At 64.2% G+C, this 12,864-nt stretch overlaps 5 protein-coding genes across 5 annotated transcripts; all 5 read right to left on the bottom strand.

Annotated features, from left to right (window-relative positions):
- Positions 1-237: 237 nt before the first annotated feature.
- On the bottom strand, positions 238-3,475 carry AMSG_11281 (peptidase subunit alpha; the record flags this gene model as incomplete). Its single annotated transcript, XM_013897363.1, has 2 exons — positions 238-2,036; positions 2,497-3,475. The coding sequence occupies 2 exons, from the start codon at positions 3,473-3,475 to the stop codon at positions 238-240; spliced, it is 2,778 nt and encodes a 925-aa protein (XP_013752817.1).
- A 623-nt stretch (positions 3,476-4,098) lies between these two features.
- AMSG_11282 (uncharacterized protein) lies at positions 4,099-4,530 on the bottom strand (the record flags this gene model as incomplete). The annotated part of the gene is made up of 2 exons (XM_013897364.1): positions 4,099-4,462; positions 4,504-4,530. 2 exons carry the CDS (start codon positions 4,528-4,530, stop codon positions 4,229-4,231), a joined length of 261 nt encoding a protein of 86 aa, XP_013752818.1. The 3' UTR covers positions 4,099-4,228.
- A 47-nt stretch (positions 4,531-4,577) lies between these two features.
- On the bottom strand, positions 4,578-6,853 carry AMSG_11283 (ankyrin repeat domain-containing protein; the record flags this gene model as incomplete). The annotated part of the gene is made up of 2 exons (XM_013897365.1): positions 4,578-6,444; positions 6,471-6,853. 2 exons carry the CDS (start codon positions 6,851-6,853, stop codon positions 4,578-4,580), a joined length of 2,250 nt encoding a protein of 749 aa, XP_013752819.1.
- Positions 6,854-7,165: 312 nt separating this feature from the next.
- On the bottom strand, positions 7,166-8,404 carry AMSG_11284 (uncharacterized protein; the record flags this gene model as incomplete). Its single annotated transcript, XM_013897366.1, has 2 exons — positions 7,166-7,273; positions 7,679-8,404. The coding sequence occupies 2 exons, from the start codon at positions 8,402-8,404 to the stop codon at positions 7,166-7,168; spliced, it is 834 nt and encodes a 277-aa protein (XP_013752820.1).
- Positions 8,405-9,135: 731 nt separating this feature from the next.
- On the bottom strand, positions 9,136-12,864 carry AMSG_11286 (leucine Rich Repeat family protein; the record flags this gene model as incomplete). The annotated part of the gene is made up of 2 exons (XM_013897367.1): positions 9,136-11,986; positions 12,212-12,864. 2 exons carry the CDS (start codon positions 12,862-12,864, stop codon positions 9,136-9,138), a joined length of 3,504 nt encoding a protein of 1,167 aa, XP_013752821.1.

The raw sequence follows: 12,864 nt of genomic DNA on the forward strand, positions 1-12,864 counted from the left end.
TTGTTTGTTCGGATGGGGGTTATCGTTGGGGTGGTGTGTGTGTGGGTACGATTGTTTGTCGATGGGGTTATCGTTGGGGTGTGTGTGTGTGGGTACGATTGTTTGTCGATGGGGTTATCGTTGGGGTGTGTGTGGGGGGGAACGATTGTTTGTCGATGGGGTTATCGTTGGGGTGTGTGTGGTGGGGGGAACGATTGTTTGTCGATGGGGTTATCGTTGGGTGGCGCAGATGGCCGACTACTGCCAGCGGGAACGGATGATGTCAAAGGCCTTGACGAGCTCATCGTAGGGCGGAATGACACTGGCGGACGACGGAGTGGTGCAGACGTAGACGGTGGGCGGAGAGGCGACCATGTTGCGGAAGACAGCGTGGAGTTGGTCGCGGGTGACGGCGTCGATGCGCTGGTAGAGGACATCGGGCGTCTTGTACTCGCCGGAGAGGAGGACCTGGCGGCCCATGTCTTCGACGAGGACAGCCCTGCGCTCGAGGTTCATGGCGACCATGGACTTGAGCATGTTGCGGGCGCGAGAGACGGCAACCTCAGACGGTGGCTCCTGGCCGATGGCCATGATCTCGTGGACAAGGGCGAGGACGACGTCGCCGACCGACTCATGGCCGGCCGAGGCGTGGATGGAGAACATGCCAGCGTCGGCAAAGGTGGCGTTGATGGCCTGGGCCGAGTTGAGCCACGGGTAGCGGGCAAGGAGGGTCTGGTACAAGCGGGTGTACATGCCCTTGCCTGGCCCGCCGGCGGAGAAGGCAAAGCCACCGCCGAGGAGCATCTGGAGGACGGCATGGGCGGTGAGCTCGGGCGCAGACCACTCGGGAGCCTTAAAGCCGACCACCACGTTGGAGTGCTGCCACGGCTGGGCGTCGATGTCGGCCACATCGACCCGCTGCCCGCCAACGTACTCTGCCGGGAGCGGGGCAAAGACGGCGTCCGAGCCGGGCGGCGAGGCGGCGGCGACCGAGGCAAACGAGGTGCTGGCAAGGCCAACGAGCTCGTCGTGGCCGATGCCCACGCCCGAGAGCACCATGTTTGGGCCGACAAGGAGCGCGTCGCGGAAGGCCATCACGGTCGCCGGCGAGAGCGCGTCGAGAGTGGGCGCGTCAAAGAGCGAGGGCGCGCCCAGCGGCGAGCCGGCAAAGGCAACCTCCTCGGCGCGGGTCGGCGCGAGGCTGTCGTACTCGACACTGGCGGTTTCGATGTCTAGCGCCATGTACGCCTTGACCGACGCCATGTAGGCGTCGTCGGTGGCCGGCTCGAGGATCGACGCCGCGAGCAGATCGAGGTACTTGGGCACATGGTGCGGGAGGACGTCCATGTGGAGTGCGAGAAAGTCGCGCATGTGCGTGGCCGAGACCGTCACGGCGTCGTCCTCCACCATGCGGACGATGGCCGAGTGGTCGACGCCCTCGGTGGCGCCAAAGGCCAGCCGCTCGAGCATATGGGTCGCGCCGCGCGATGCATCGGTCTCGGCCCGGCGTCCGTGGTTGACATACAGCCCGACCGAGGCCGCAGGCGCGCCCACAGCAGACGCGGCCTGCTGGGTAATGACCCGCAGGCCGTTGCTCAGCGTCGAGAGGTACGTCCCGCGACCGCAGGCCACCCGATCCACTTCGCGCAGCGGAGCGCCCGCGGCCTTGCTCGACAGCAGCGCATCAGCCACCGCTCGCTCGGCAGCACTGCTCCCCACAGGCGTCGCAGCATCGACAGCAGCCTCAGTAGCAACGGTAGACTCGGGCCCGGCCCAGCGCTCCGGGTACACCAGGTGCGGCTTCTCCAGCTCGACCCGATCGAGCGGTTGTTGGCCGTCCGCAGCAGCAGCAGCAGCAGCAGCAGCAGCATCAGCTGCACCAGCACCAGCAGCAGCACCAAGGGCCGCCGCCGAGTGGGTAGAGGCAGAGATGGGCCGGGAGAGGGCCGTGCGGGTCGCCTTGCTTGTCTGCGTAGACGCAGAAAACCGAGGCAAAGTCGAGGAAAACGCCACTTTGAAACTCTGCGCAGACGCAAACGAGCTCCACGCCGCAACCGCTCTCTTTGTCGCGCCTGCTGCGCACCGTGTGCCTGCAAGCATAATCAGCAAGCCTCTATGTGTGGTATATGTATGTAGTGTGTATATGTGGGTTGGCGGTGGCGGTGGCGGTGGTGGTGGTGGTGGTGGTGGTGGTGGTGGTGGTGGTGGTGGTGGTGGGTGAGGTGGTGGTGGCGGGCTGGGGATGGGCGACCGGTCTCAGCTGTTGGTTGTTCCTTCGTTTCGTATCAGCAATCATTGATTAATCGTTGGCTGCCCGTATTTGACGCGTTCGGTCGGGCCTGTGCATCGCCGTGTGTGGTGATGACGATGGGGGTATGGCGATGGTGATCATCGGGATCATGGGGATCATGGTAGTCAATGGTAGGTGTTGATTCGGGGGGGGGGTGGGTGGGACGAAAGTCGATGACTCCGGCGACGTGGCCGCCCATCAGCAGGCGGCGGTGATGATCCGGTCACTGCGCGAGGTCCAGACCGGGAGCCCGGCTCCGCTGCGCCAGGCAGCCAGCGCAAGGCCTACCGACGGATCGACGGTAAAGGTCTCGCCGGCGACGGTGACCGGAAAGCCGCGGATGGCGGCGGGATCGGTGGCGCCGAGGGCGTCAAATGCGTCGAGGATGGCGTCGACAGGCACAATCTTGCCGTCGCCCTTGACCTCGGGGGTGTCAAAGTCCGGGACAGCGCCAGCGGTCGCCGCTGCGAGGAAGACATGCATCTCATCACCGATGCGGCCCTGGTGGGCCTCGCCCTTGGAGTAGCTGTACACCAGTCGCGGCTGGAGGAGCTCCACGTCGAGCTCGACGCCGATCTCCTCGCGGACCTCGCGGACCGCCGCCTCCCACGAGTTCTCGCCGAGATCAACGGCTCCGCCTGGGAAGGTATACCCGCCCCACCACTTGATGAGAAAGGTGTTTCTCAGCTCGGCGTCGAGGACGACCATGTGCCCGCCGCGGATCGAGCTCGCGTAGGCTTGAACCGGACTCGGCCCGTCACCGTACCACTTGACGAGCACCCGTAGGCTCTCTGCACTCGCCTCCACCGGGACTCTGACCTCACTTTCAGCCTCGCCGCGCCCCTTTCGCACCGCTCTCGCCACGCCGTCATCATCACGCCCACTCGAGGCGAGCTCGGCCACATCGGCGATGAGTGCGTAGTCGGTAAAGCCGACAGCCTTGAGCGCAGCGAGGAGAACCGGTGAGGCAGCAGCATCAGCCAGGCCAACAAAGCAAGCTGCTCTGCCGACCACCTCCTCCAGCCATGGCAAAACTTGATCAATCTCTTCCGTCGTCAAAACCTCGTTGATCCGAAGGTACAGTCCGTTGTATGCTCCGCGGCCGGCCACAACTCGCCCGCTTGGCATCCGAGGAAACTTTGCCGACCAACTGTGCTTCGGCAGCTCGTACTCCTCCACCACGCCACACTCTGCGCTTGCAGACATGATGCGAATAGGCTCTTGGTCTTGCCAGAGTCAAGTGTATCGTTCTGCTCGCTCTTCTGCTCAAGTGTCACACCCGCGTCGAGTCCGCCTTCCCGCACCCGACGTTACACTCGATGTGGTGTGCAATTTTTGTCACGGAAACGTCACGGTGATGTGATGGGAAGGTCGACCGATGACGCGAGAGGGGGCCGAGGGGAGGAGGGTAGCGATGCGATGAGGGTTCGAGGCAAGCCGTAGTTGTAGCCGCGCCGGCATCTGTGTCGCCGTCCAGCACGCGTCGGTCGGCGCTCGTCACCGGGGGAGGGCCAAGGGAAAGGCGCAAGCGCTAGCAGCCGACCTTTTCGATCCAATTACCTGCTCACATTCAACATCGCCGATGTGTGGTTTACGGGGATGTCCAGCTCTGCGTCTTCTTTGCTTGCTTGGCCTGCCACTATCGATTGCGCGGCTTGCGCGGCGTGGACGACGCCGCTGCCGCTGCCGAGGACGAGGACGACGGGGCGCGGCTCGATGCGGGCAGAGGCAGAGAGTGGCACTTGCGAGAGGAAGTAAAGCCATGATCTCATGCCCGTGTGCCTGGGCAGCGGCGATGCCACCGTCGTTATCCATTGCTTTGAACTTGGGATGAGAAACGAGGGCGCGGACGACGGCGATGTGGTCGCCCTTGTCGGCAGCAAGCAGCGGTGGAGTGGTAGTAGCCCTCTTGGGACGACGTGGACGGATGAAATCCAGTATCCTTGAGGTGCAGACGAATCAGCGGTTGTGGAGATCGGTGAGAAAATGTGGCGGGGTAGTTGACCGCTCAGCCAAGGCCAAGCTGCCTGTCGGAGAGGTGGTGTGAACCGCCGGCGCACCGGTACCGCCGGGAATCTCGTTCCAGCGGAAGCCGGCGCAGCAGACGCCGGCCTGCATCTGCGCGAGCGCCTCACGCTGTGCTGCCTCTAGCGCGCGTCGACGCTCGGCAGCGATGGCCTCCCACCGCGCCCGCTCGGCCGCTGCATCTCCTCTTACTGCGCCGGATGCTCGACGTCAGCCACCGATGCGTCGTCCGCCATGCGTGCGAGTGAACCAACGCAAAACGCACTCACTACCAGCGCGTGGGTCACATCGTTCCATCGTGGGCGGGCATCACTTCAGTCTGCATGACGGTTGTGAGACAGTTTGTCACGTACGTGTTGCCGGCAGCGAGGCGAAGAGCTGCGGTGAGCGCACGGTGGGTGATGCGACCGTCGGCCACCAACGCGGCCACAACGCCAGCGTGCCCGTGCAACGCAGCTATGCGGAGCGGCTCGCAGCGCCCGACCATCGGGTCAACGCGCGGATGAGTAAGGAGCAGCTCCACCACGAGCGCAGAGCCGCGTGCAGCGGCCCGACGCAGCGCCGCCTGACGTTTGGCGGCAGGATCGACGCCCGGCGTCGCGAGGAGGACTCGCAAAGCGGGCAGACGAACCCGGATCGCCGCCTCGCGGATCGCGTAGTTGTCGGCGACAGCCACGTCCACGCGCTGGTCGCCGACAAGCACGGTCAGCGCGCGCGTCATCCCCAGTGAAGCACACTCGCGCAGCGGGTACTGGTTGGAGAACGTCGGATCGACCCGCGGGTCGGCTAGGAGCGCAAGGAGTGTGTCTTCGCGCGAAGGATGCAGCGCTCGACGGACTGCTGCGTGGTTGCCGTACGCGGGATCGACCCGCGGGTCGGTCAGAAGCACCGTGACCACACCGGTGTGGCCGCATGCAGCCGCACGTAGCAGCGCGTCTTGCCTCTGCGCGCTCGGGTCCACGCGCGCGTCAGCCATGAGTACGGCCACCACATGGTCGTGCCCGCACGCCGCCGCCTCGCGCACCGCCATGTTCCTCAACGCTCCCGGATCGACGTCCGGGCACGCCAGCAGCCGCTCCACAATGGCCAAACTTCCCACAGCAGATGCGCCGTAGAGCGCCGCTGGCCCGCACTCGCTCAAGCTCAAGGCGGGATGGTCCAAGAGGTCGAGCGCGAGCTGCTCCATGCCGCGGTTGCAGACTGCAGCAACACACTTTGAGAGCAGACCGGCATCCACACGCTCGTCGGCGAGCACGAGACGAATCAGCATCTCCGAGCCGTGCTCTGACGCCACCACCACGGCCGCACCGTCGTCTGCGGCCGGGTCCACACGCGGGTCTGCCAGCATCGTGCGCACCAAGTCCGGATCGTTGCTAGAGCACGCGATCGAGAACACACCCGGGCTCACCGTCGCTGACGGCTGCGCCAACAGCTGCGTCATGAGTGAAGTGCGTCCCATAGTCGCTGACGGCTGCGCCAACAGCTGCGTCATGAGTGAAGTGCGTCCCATACGCGCGGCCACAGAGAAGACCCTTTCGCCAATGTCTGCCCCATCGATCTCTGGGTCGTCCAGCACCACCTCTACAACCCGGTCCATCTTCGTCAGCACGGCGTAGAAGAGGATGTCGTCGAGGCGCGTGCTCGGCGATACGCGCGGGTCGGCAAGGAGCATGAGCGCAACACCTTCGTTTCCACGCCGGACGGCGTAGTAGAGCGCGTGGTTCTCGGCAGCGCTGGGATCTACACGGGTGTCGCCGAGGAGCGCTTCTACCACAGCGTCGTGGCCCCGCTCCGCTGCCGACTTCACTGCCGCATTGTCACCGTGTCCCGGGTGGGCTCGTCCGTCAGCCAAGAGATCGAGCACCACGCTCACCTGTCCGCACGATGCCGCTTCGAGGAGGACCATGGTGGCGCCAACTACAGCGTCCACCCGAGCGTCCGCCAAGAGTACGTGGAGTAGGGAAAGATGCCCGGCCTTTGCAGCCGTGCGGAGTGCGCGGTGGCCGTGGGCGGTGGGATCGACGCGCGAGTCGGCCAGGAGCAGCTGGACAATGACCTCGTTGTTTGAGCAGATGGCAGAGGTGAGCGCCGCATGCTCGTGCGCCATGGGATCGGCTCGCCCGTCAGCAAGCAGCGCAGCCACAACGTCGCTATAGCCACCTTCGGCCGCCAAAACAGCAAGTTCCCGGAAGCAGGATCTGCACGTCCGTCAGACAGCAAGCGCTCCACTACAGCGAGCAGGTTGTGCCGAGCAGCAGGGCGGAGAACAGCCGACGCCGCCTTCTCCGACACAAACCGCACGTCACTCACGACCCGCAGCACGAGATCTGCCCGCTTCCTGATGGCGGCGGCCAGCGCGACCCTCCCCATGATGCCGCCCTCACCCCAAGCCGCCTCATCAGCAGCCACAGCTTCAAACAGTGGCTCCAGCTCATCCACAGCATGCGGCTCACTCGTCTTTGCGGCCTCGAGCAGACCACCAGCCAGCGCTTCGGCATCCATCCGAGGCACCAGCCGCGCCACCAGCTCAAAGTCACCCATCCGCACCGCCACATCCATACACGAGCCCCTTGCGATCCTCCTCCCTCCCCGACCAAACGCAACCGCCGTCTTCCATCCGACCGCCGCCAGTGCCACCACCAGCGCCCGCCACTCTTCATCACCAGCGCCGTGTGCCAGAGCCAGCCCGCCAGCCCCGCACCCCGTCTCGGCATTCTCCGCCACCAGCCCCACGTCATCCTTGCGGAACGCCACCAGTGCCCCTCTCCACAACCCCTTGCGCACACACGTGTGGAAGCCAAGCGTCGCCTGTGCCAGCGCCAGGGCATAGGGCGTGCCCTCTCGTCCTCCCCCTCCTCCCCCTCCGCCCACTCACGGGAGGCCGAGCACCATGCTGCGCAGCACCTTGCACGTCGACCCGAGGTCCACAATGTCGGGTGTGGAGAGGACAGAGAGTGTGTAAGTGAGGTGATGGAGGAGCTCGGCAGGGAGCGTGTCCAACATGGCCCACAGTGGCCGACAAGTGCACAAGTAGGCGGTGAGACAGGTGTGACAGGTGGTGGAGGAATGAAGGTGTCGGCCCACCTTTAGCCGTTGCACCCGATCGCCCGTACGAACCGTTATAGCCACCGATCCCTACCAAACTCCGCGCTCTTGTAGTATCCAATACCACATGCCCATAGGGAGCGTGGCAGTAGCCAAAGTGGCGGTATGCCTGTGGTGGGGGGGGTCAAAGGTCGGGCTGAAATGCTTCCCGAGCCTCCTACTCCCGCACCCCGTCGCCTACAACGCCCAAACTCCACACACACACACTGGTTACATGTCCATCATAGTGGTGAGGGGGGGGGGGGGGGGGGGGGGGGGGGCAGGATCGTGGCCCGCTACGTAGTCGCCCCCTCCGTCCGTGGGCGTCGACCCGAGGACGCTGGCCAGCGGAGCCGGGAGCCGCAGCGGCGAGCCGTGGATGCGCCGGGACAACCCGTTCACCATCTCCTCGCTCGCCATCTGCTGCGCCGTCTGCGGCAGCGCCAGCCTTGAGCCGGCGTCCGAGAAGTTGGTGAACAGCTGGAACATCGACTTGAAGATGGACACGTCAGCCCAGTAGACCTGCGGGATGAGCTCGTGGACGAGCGCGACCGCGTTTTTGGACGCCACCATCACGTTGGCGTCGGTAAAGTCCAGCGGCGCCAGCAGGTTGGCGCGGTTGAGTTTTCTGTCGGTCTGGACCTCGATCGCCGCGACGAGGACGGCCACCACGTGCTTGCAAGCGTGCATGCGGTAGTGAAAGCCGGTGCAGCTGCAGAGGAACCGGCTCGCGCCGGCGCCGAGAACGACGACGTACGTGTGCGACGAGCCGTGGCGCGTGACCTCGTACTTGTGCGGCTCGGACGTCTGTGACGTCGTGTACGCCTTGGCGTCCTCCGGGTACGTCGCCATGGCGTTGATAAGCGAGTGGAAGAGCGACTCGATGCAGTCGCACAGGCAGAAAGCGACGACGATCGGGTGCCGCGCAAGCGTCATGCTCGCCGGCGCCGCCGACCGCGTGCCGTGGCCCGCGCGCGTGCCGGTGATCCGGCGGCCATAGAGCCTTCTTGATTGCGTGGTACCCATTGGTGATGGGTCTGAGCTGGTGATGGAGGTGGAGGATGTCGAGCGGCTTGCGGATGCGCTCATCGAGGCGGCTGGCGATGGACACCGCCATGGTTCGTGGACGTCGGACGATCGCATGGCTTTGCGTGGGACACTGCACCGCATCTCTCGCTCGTGCATTGATGGATGGGCGACAACTCTGACGCTGCGTGTTGGGCGCCGCTTTGCTGGCGCCGCGCGGTTGCTTGGCGAGGACTTGGACAGGGTGGTGGCGGCCACCGGTGGTGAGTCGCACTCGATTCTCCTCGTCGGCCGGCCAGGCGCTGGCAAGACAACGCTCCTGCGCGACATAGCGTTGAGGCTTGGCAAAGAGCTCGGGCCCAGCGTCGCCGTGGTCGACACATCGGGCGAGATCGGTGGCTTTGGCCTCAAGCCGCACCCTGTCCTCGGGCTTCCCTAGCGATTCTTCGTCCCGGAGAGAGTCCTGTGGGAGGTGTGGTAGCAGCTATCGCTGCCAGTCGGCCGGATATCGTCAGGGGTTTGCCGGTGGCGGTGGGACGCACATGCGGGAGTGAGGGAAAAAGCGATTGTTATCGTTTGGCAGGAGCGATCACCGAGAGAGTGAGAGAGAGCGGTGACATGGGCTGGGGCTTCATGTCGAGCTAGCAATTCAACGTCGTGTTCTCGCTGTCGCCGCCGCCGGGAGACGTCTCGACAAGCCCTCGCGGCGCATCGCCACTCGCGCCGTAGGACTAGCGGCGTGCTTGGAAGTTGGCGACGGCCTCGTCAAAGTGCTGGATGAGCTTGACGCGGTCGTCGCGGAGAGCCCGGATGTCACCCTCGGCGACGGTCAGCTTGTCCTGCATCAGAGCCAGCTCGTCTCTGGTCGCAGACAGCTCAGCTTCCAGCTCGTCAACGCGTGATCGAGGCCGGTTGCCAGATGCGGCGGGCCGATCAACGACACCACCCGCGGCGATGGCCTCTTGGACAAAATCGTCGACGGCTGCGGGGACAGGGATGGTTCCCGTGACAAGGTTGTAGACCTCCCGACTCTTCGGCTCGGCGAGTTCGATCGCTGCGGTGGAGAGCGGGGGAACACCGATGTGATTCGGTGCCCACACATCGGCGCCGGCTGCAAGCAGTGCCATGGTGGCCAAGACGTTGGACAAGAGCACAGCGATGTGGAGCGGGCGGAGACCAGCGATGGGCTCGAGGGCATTGATGTCGGCGCCGGAGTGAATGAGGAAGGCAAAGACAGGGATGGAGTACGGGACGGTCGGTGAGGCGCGGAGGACGACAAAGAGGGCGAGAGTGGCCTTGTTGATGCCGTTGGTGAGCTCGGTGGCGCCGTCGCCATGCTCGCGGATCCAGGCGACCATCGCAGATGAGAACGCTGCAGATCGCTCCGCGGGAGCAGCTACGTACACGTGCGTGTTGTCCGGCTGCAGCATGAAGGGATCGAGACCAACTCCGCCCAGCTCGGCCATACGCTCAGCTGTCAGCTGGTTCGCGGCGATAATGGTGTCGAGCACAGTGGCGCCGTTTCCGTCGACGGCAGATTGGTCGAGGAAGATGTCGAGGGCGGCGACTGCCTCGAGGAGAGCCTTGAGGGCACCGTGCTCCGTGTTGGCAGCCGCGACATGAATGACGGGCGTATTGAACGTGGGTTCAACAGCGTTGACGTCTGCACCAGCGGTGACGAGCTCGGAGACGATGTCGGCTGAGATCGGAACGGTCGGTGAGGCGCGGAGGACGACAAAGAGGGCGACGGTGGCCTTGTTGATGCCGTTGGCGAGCTTGGTGGCGCCGTCTGCGTTGGCCCGCAGCGACTCGATCATGAGGCCGACAAAGACCGGCGCAGAGGATGCGGGCGAGTGCACGTACGCGTGCTTGTTGTCATCATCGAGATCGTAGAGGTCTGCGCCGTTGGCAAGCAGCGTGTTGAGCGCGCTGAGGGAGAGGAGGTTGCAGCGGTCTATGGCATGCACCGGATGGGGCTGGGCCTGAGCAACGTCAAGCAGAGCACGGGCGTGCTGCGATGCAAGGAAGTCTGGTTGGACGATGGCAGTGCGCGCGCGACGCAAGTCGAGGGTAACCTTGGAGCAGTAGTCCAAGATGAGGGTTGTGAGGTTGGGGCAGCCACCGGCGAGGGCGACCACTGCCGCATCAGTGATGTTGGAGCAGGAGGACAACTTGAGGCTTGTGAGGTTGGGGCAGCCACCGGCGAGGGCGACCACTGCCGCATCAGTGATGTTGGAGCAGTTGTTCAAGTAGAGGCTTGTGAGGTTGGGGCAGCCACCGGCGAGGGCGATCACTGCCGCATCAGTGATGTTGGAGCAGTTGTTCAAGTAGAGGCTTGTGAGGTTGGGGCAGCCACCGGCGAGGGCGATCACTGCCGCATCGGTGATGTCGGAGCAGTTGTTCAAGTCGAGGGTTGTGAGGTTGGGGCAGCCACCGGCGAGGGCGATCACTGCCGCATCGGTGATGTCGGAGCAGGAGGACAACTTGAGGCTTGTGAGGTTGGGGCAGCCATCGGCGAGGGCAACCACTGCCGCATCGGTGATGTTGGAGCAGTTTTCCAAGTAGAGGCTTGTGAGGTTGGGGCAGCCATCGGCGAGGGCAACCACTGCCGCATCGGTGATGTTGGAGCAGTTGTTCAAGTCGAGGGTTGTGAGGTTGGGGCAGCCACCGGTGAGGGCAACCACTGCCGCATCGGTGATGTTGGAGCAGGAGGACAAGTAGAGGGTTGTGAGGTTGGGGCAGCCACCGGCGAGGGCGATCACTGCCGCATCGGTGATGTCGGAGCAGGAGGACAACTTGAGGCTTGTGAGGTTGGGGCAGCCACCGGCGAGGGCGATCACTGCCGCATCGGTGATGTTGGAGCAGTTGTTCAAGTCGAGGGTTGTGAGGTTGGGGCAGCCACCGGTGAGGGCGATCACTGCCGCATCGGTGATGTTGGAGCAGGAGGACAAGTAGAGGGTTGTGAGGTTGGGGCAGCCACCGGCGAGGGCGATCACTGCCGCATCGGTGATGTCGGAGCAGGAGGACAACTTGAGGCTTGTGAGGTTGGGGCAGCCACCGGCGAGGGCAACCACTGCCGCATCGGTGATGTTGGAGCAGTTGTTCAAGTCGAGGGTTGTGAGGTTGGGGCAGCCACCGGCGAGGGCGACCACTGCCGCATCGGTGATGTCGGAGCAGTTGTTCAAGTCGAGGGTTGTGAGGTTGGGGCAGCCATCGGCGAGGGCGACCACTGCTGCATCGGTGATGTCGGAGCAGTTTTCCAAGTAGAGGCTTGTGAGGTTGGGGCAACCACCGGTGAGGGCGATCACTGCCGCATCGGTGATGTTGGAGCAGGAGGACAAGTAGAGGGTTGTGAGGTTGGGGCAGCCACCGGCGAGGGCGATCACTGCCGCATCAGTGATGTCGGAGCAGTTGTTCAAGTCGAGGGTTGTGAGGTTGGGGCAGCCACCGGCGAGGGCGATCACTGCCGCATCGGTGATGTCGGAGCAGTTTTCCAAGTAGAGGCTTGTGAGGTTGGGGCAGCCACCGGCGAGGGCGATCACTGCCGCATCGGTGATGTCGGAGCAGGAGGACAACTTGAGGCTTGTGAGGTTGGGGCAGCCATCGGCGAGGGCAACCACTGCCGCATCGGTGATGTTGGAGCAGTGTCAAGTAGAGGCGTTGTGAGGTTGGGCAGCCATCGGCGAGGGGCAACCACTGCCGCATCAGTGATGTTGGAGCAGTTGTTTCAAGTAGAGGGTTGTGAGGTTGGGGCAGCCATCGGCGAGGGCGACCACTGCCGCATCGGTGATGTTGGAGCAGGAGGACAAGTAGAGGGTTGTGAGGTTGGGGCAGCCATCGGCGAGGGCGATCACTGCCGCATCGGTGATGTTGGAGCAGTTGTACAAGTTGAGGGTTGTGAGGTTGGGGCAGCCACCGGCGAGGGCGATCACTGCCGCATCGGTGATGTTGGAGCAGGAGGACAAGTAGAGGGTTGTGAGGTTGGGGCAGCCACCGGCGAGGGCGACCACTGCCGCATCAGTGATGTTGGAGCAGTAGCTCAAGTAGAGGGTTGTGAGGTTGGGGCAGCCACCGGCGAGGGCGACCACTGCCGCATCGGTGATGTTGGAGCAGGAGGACAAGTAGAGGGTTGTGAGGTTGGGGCAGCCACCGGCGAGGGCGACCACTGCCGCATCAGTGATGTCGGAGCAGTTGTTCAAGTCGAGGGTTGTGAGGTTGGGGCAGCCACCGGCGAGGGCGATCACTGCCGCATCGGTGATGTCGGAGCAGTTTTCCAAGTAGAGGCTTGTGAGGTTGGGGCAGCCACCGGCGAGGGCGACCACTGCCGCATCGGTGATGTCGGAGCAGTTTTCCAAGTAGAGGCTTGTGAGGTTGGGGCAGCCACCGGCGAGGGCGATCACTGCCGCATCGGTGATGTTGGAGCAGTTGTTCAAGTCGAGGGTTGTGAGGTTGGGGCACAT

Source organism: Thecamonas trahens (genome assembly GCF_000142905.1).
Source record: "Thecamonas trahens ATCC 50062 unplaced genomic scaffold supercont1.74, whole genome shotgun sequence".
NCBI lineage: Eukaryota > Apusomonadida > Apusomonadidae > Thecamonas > Thecamonas trahens.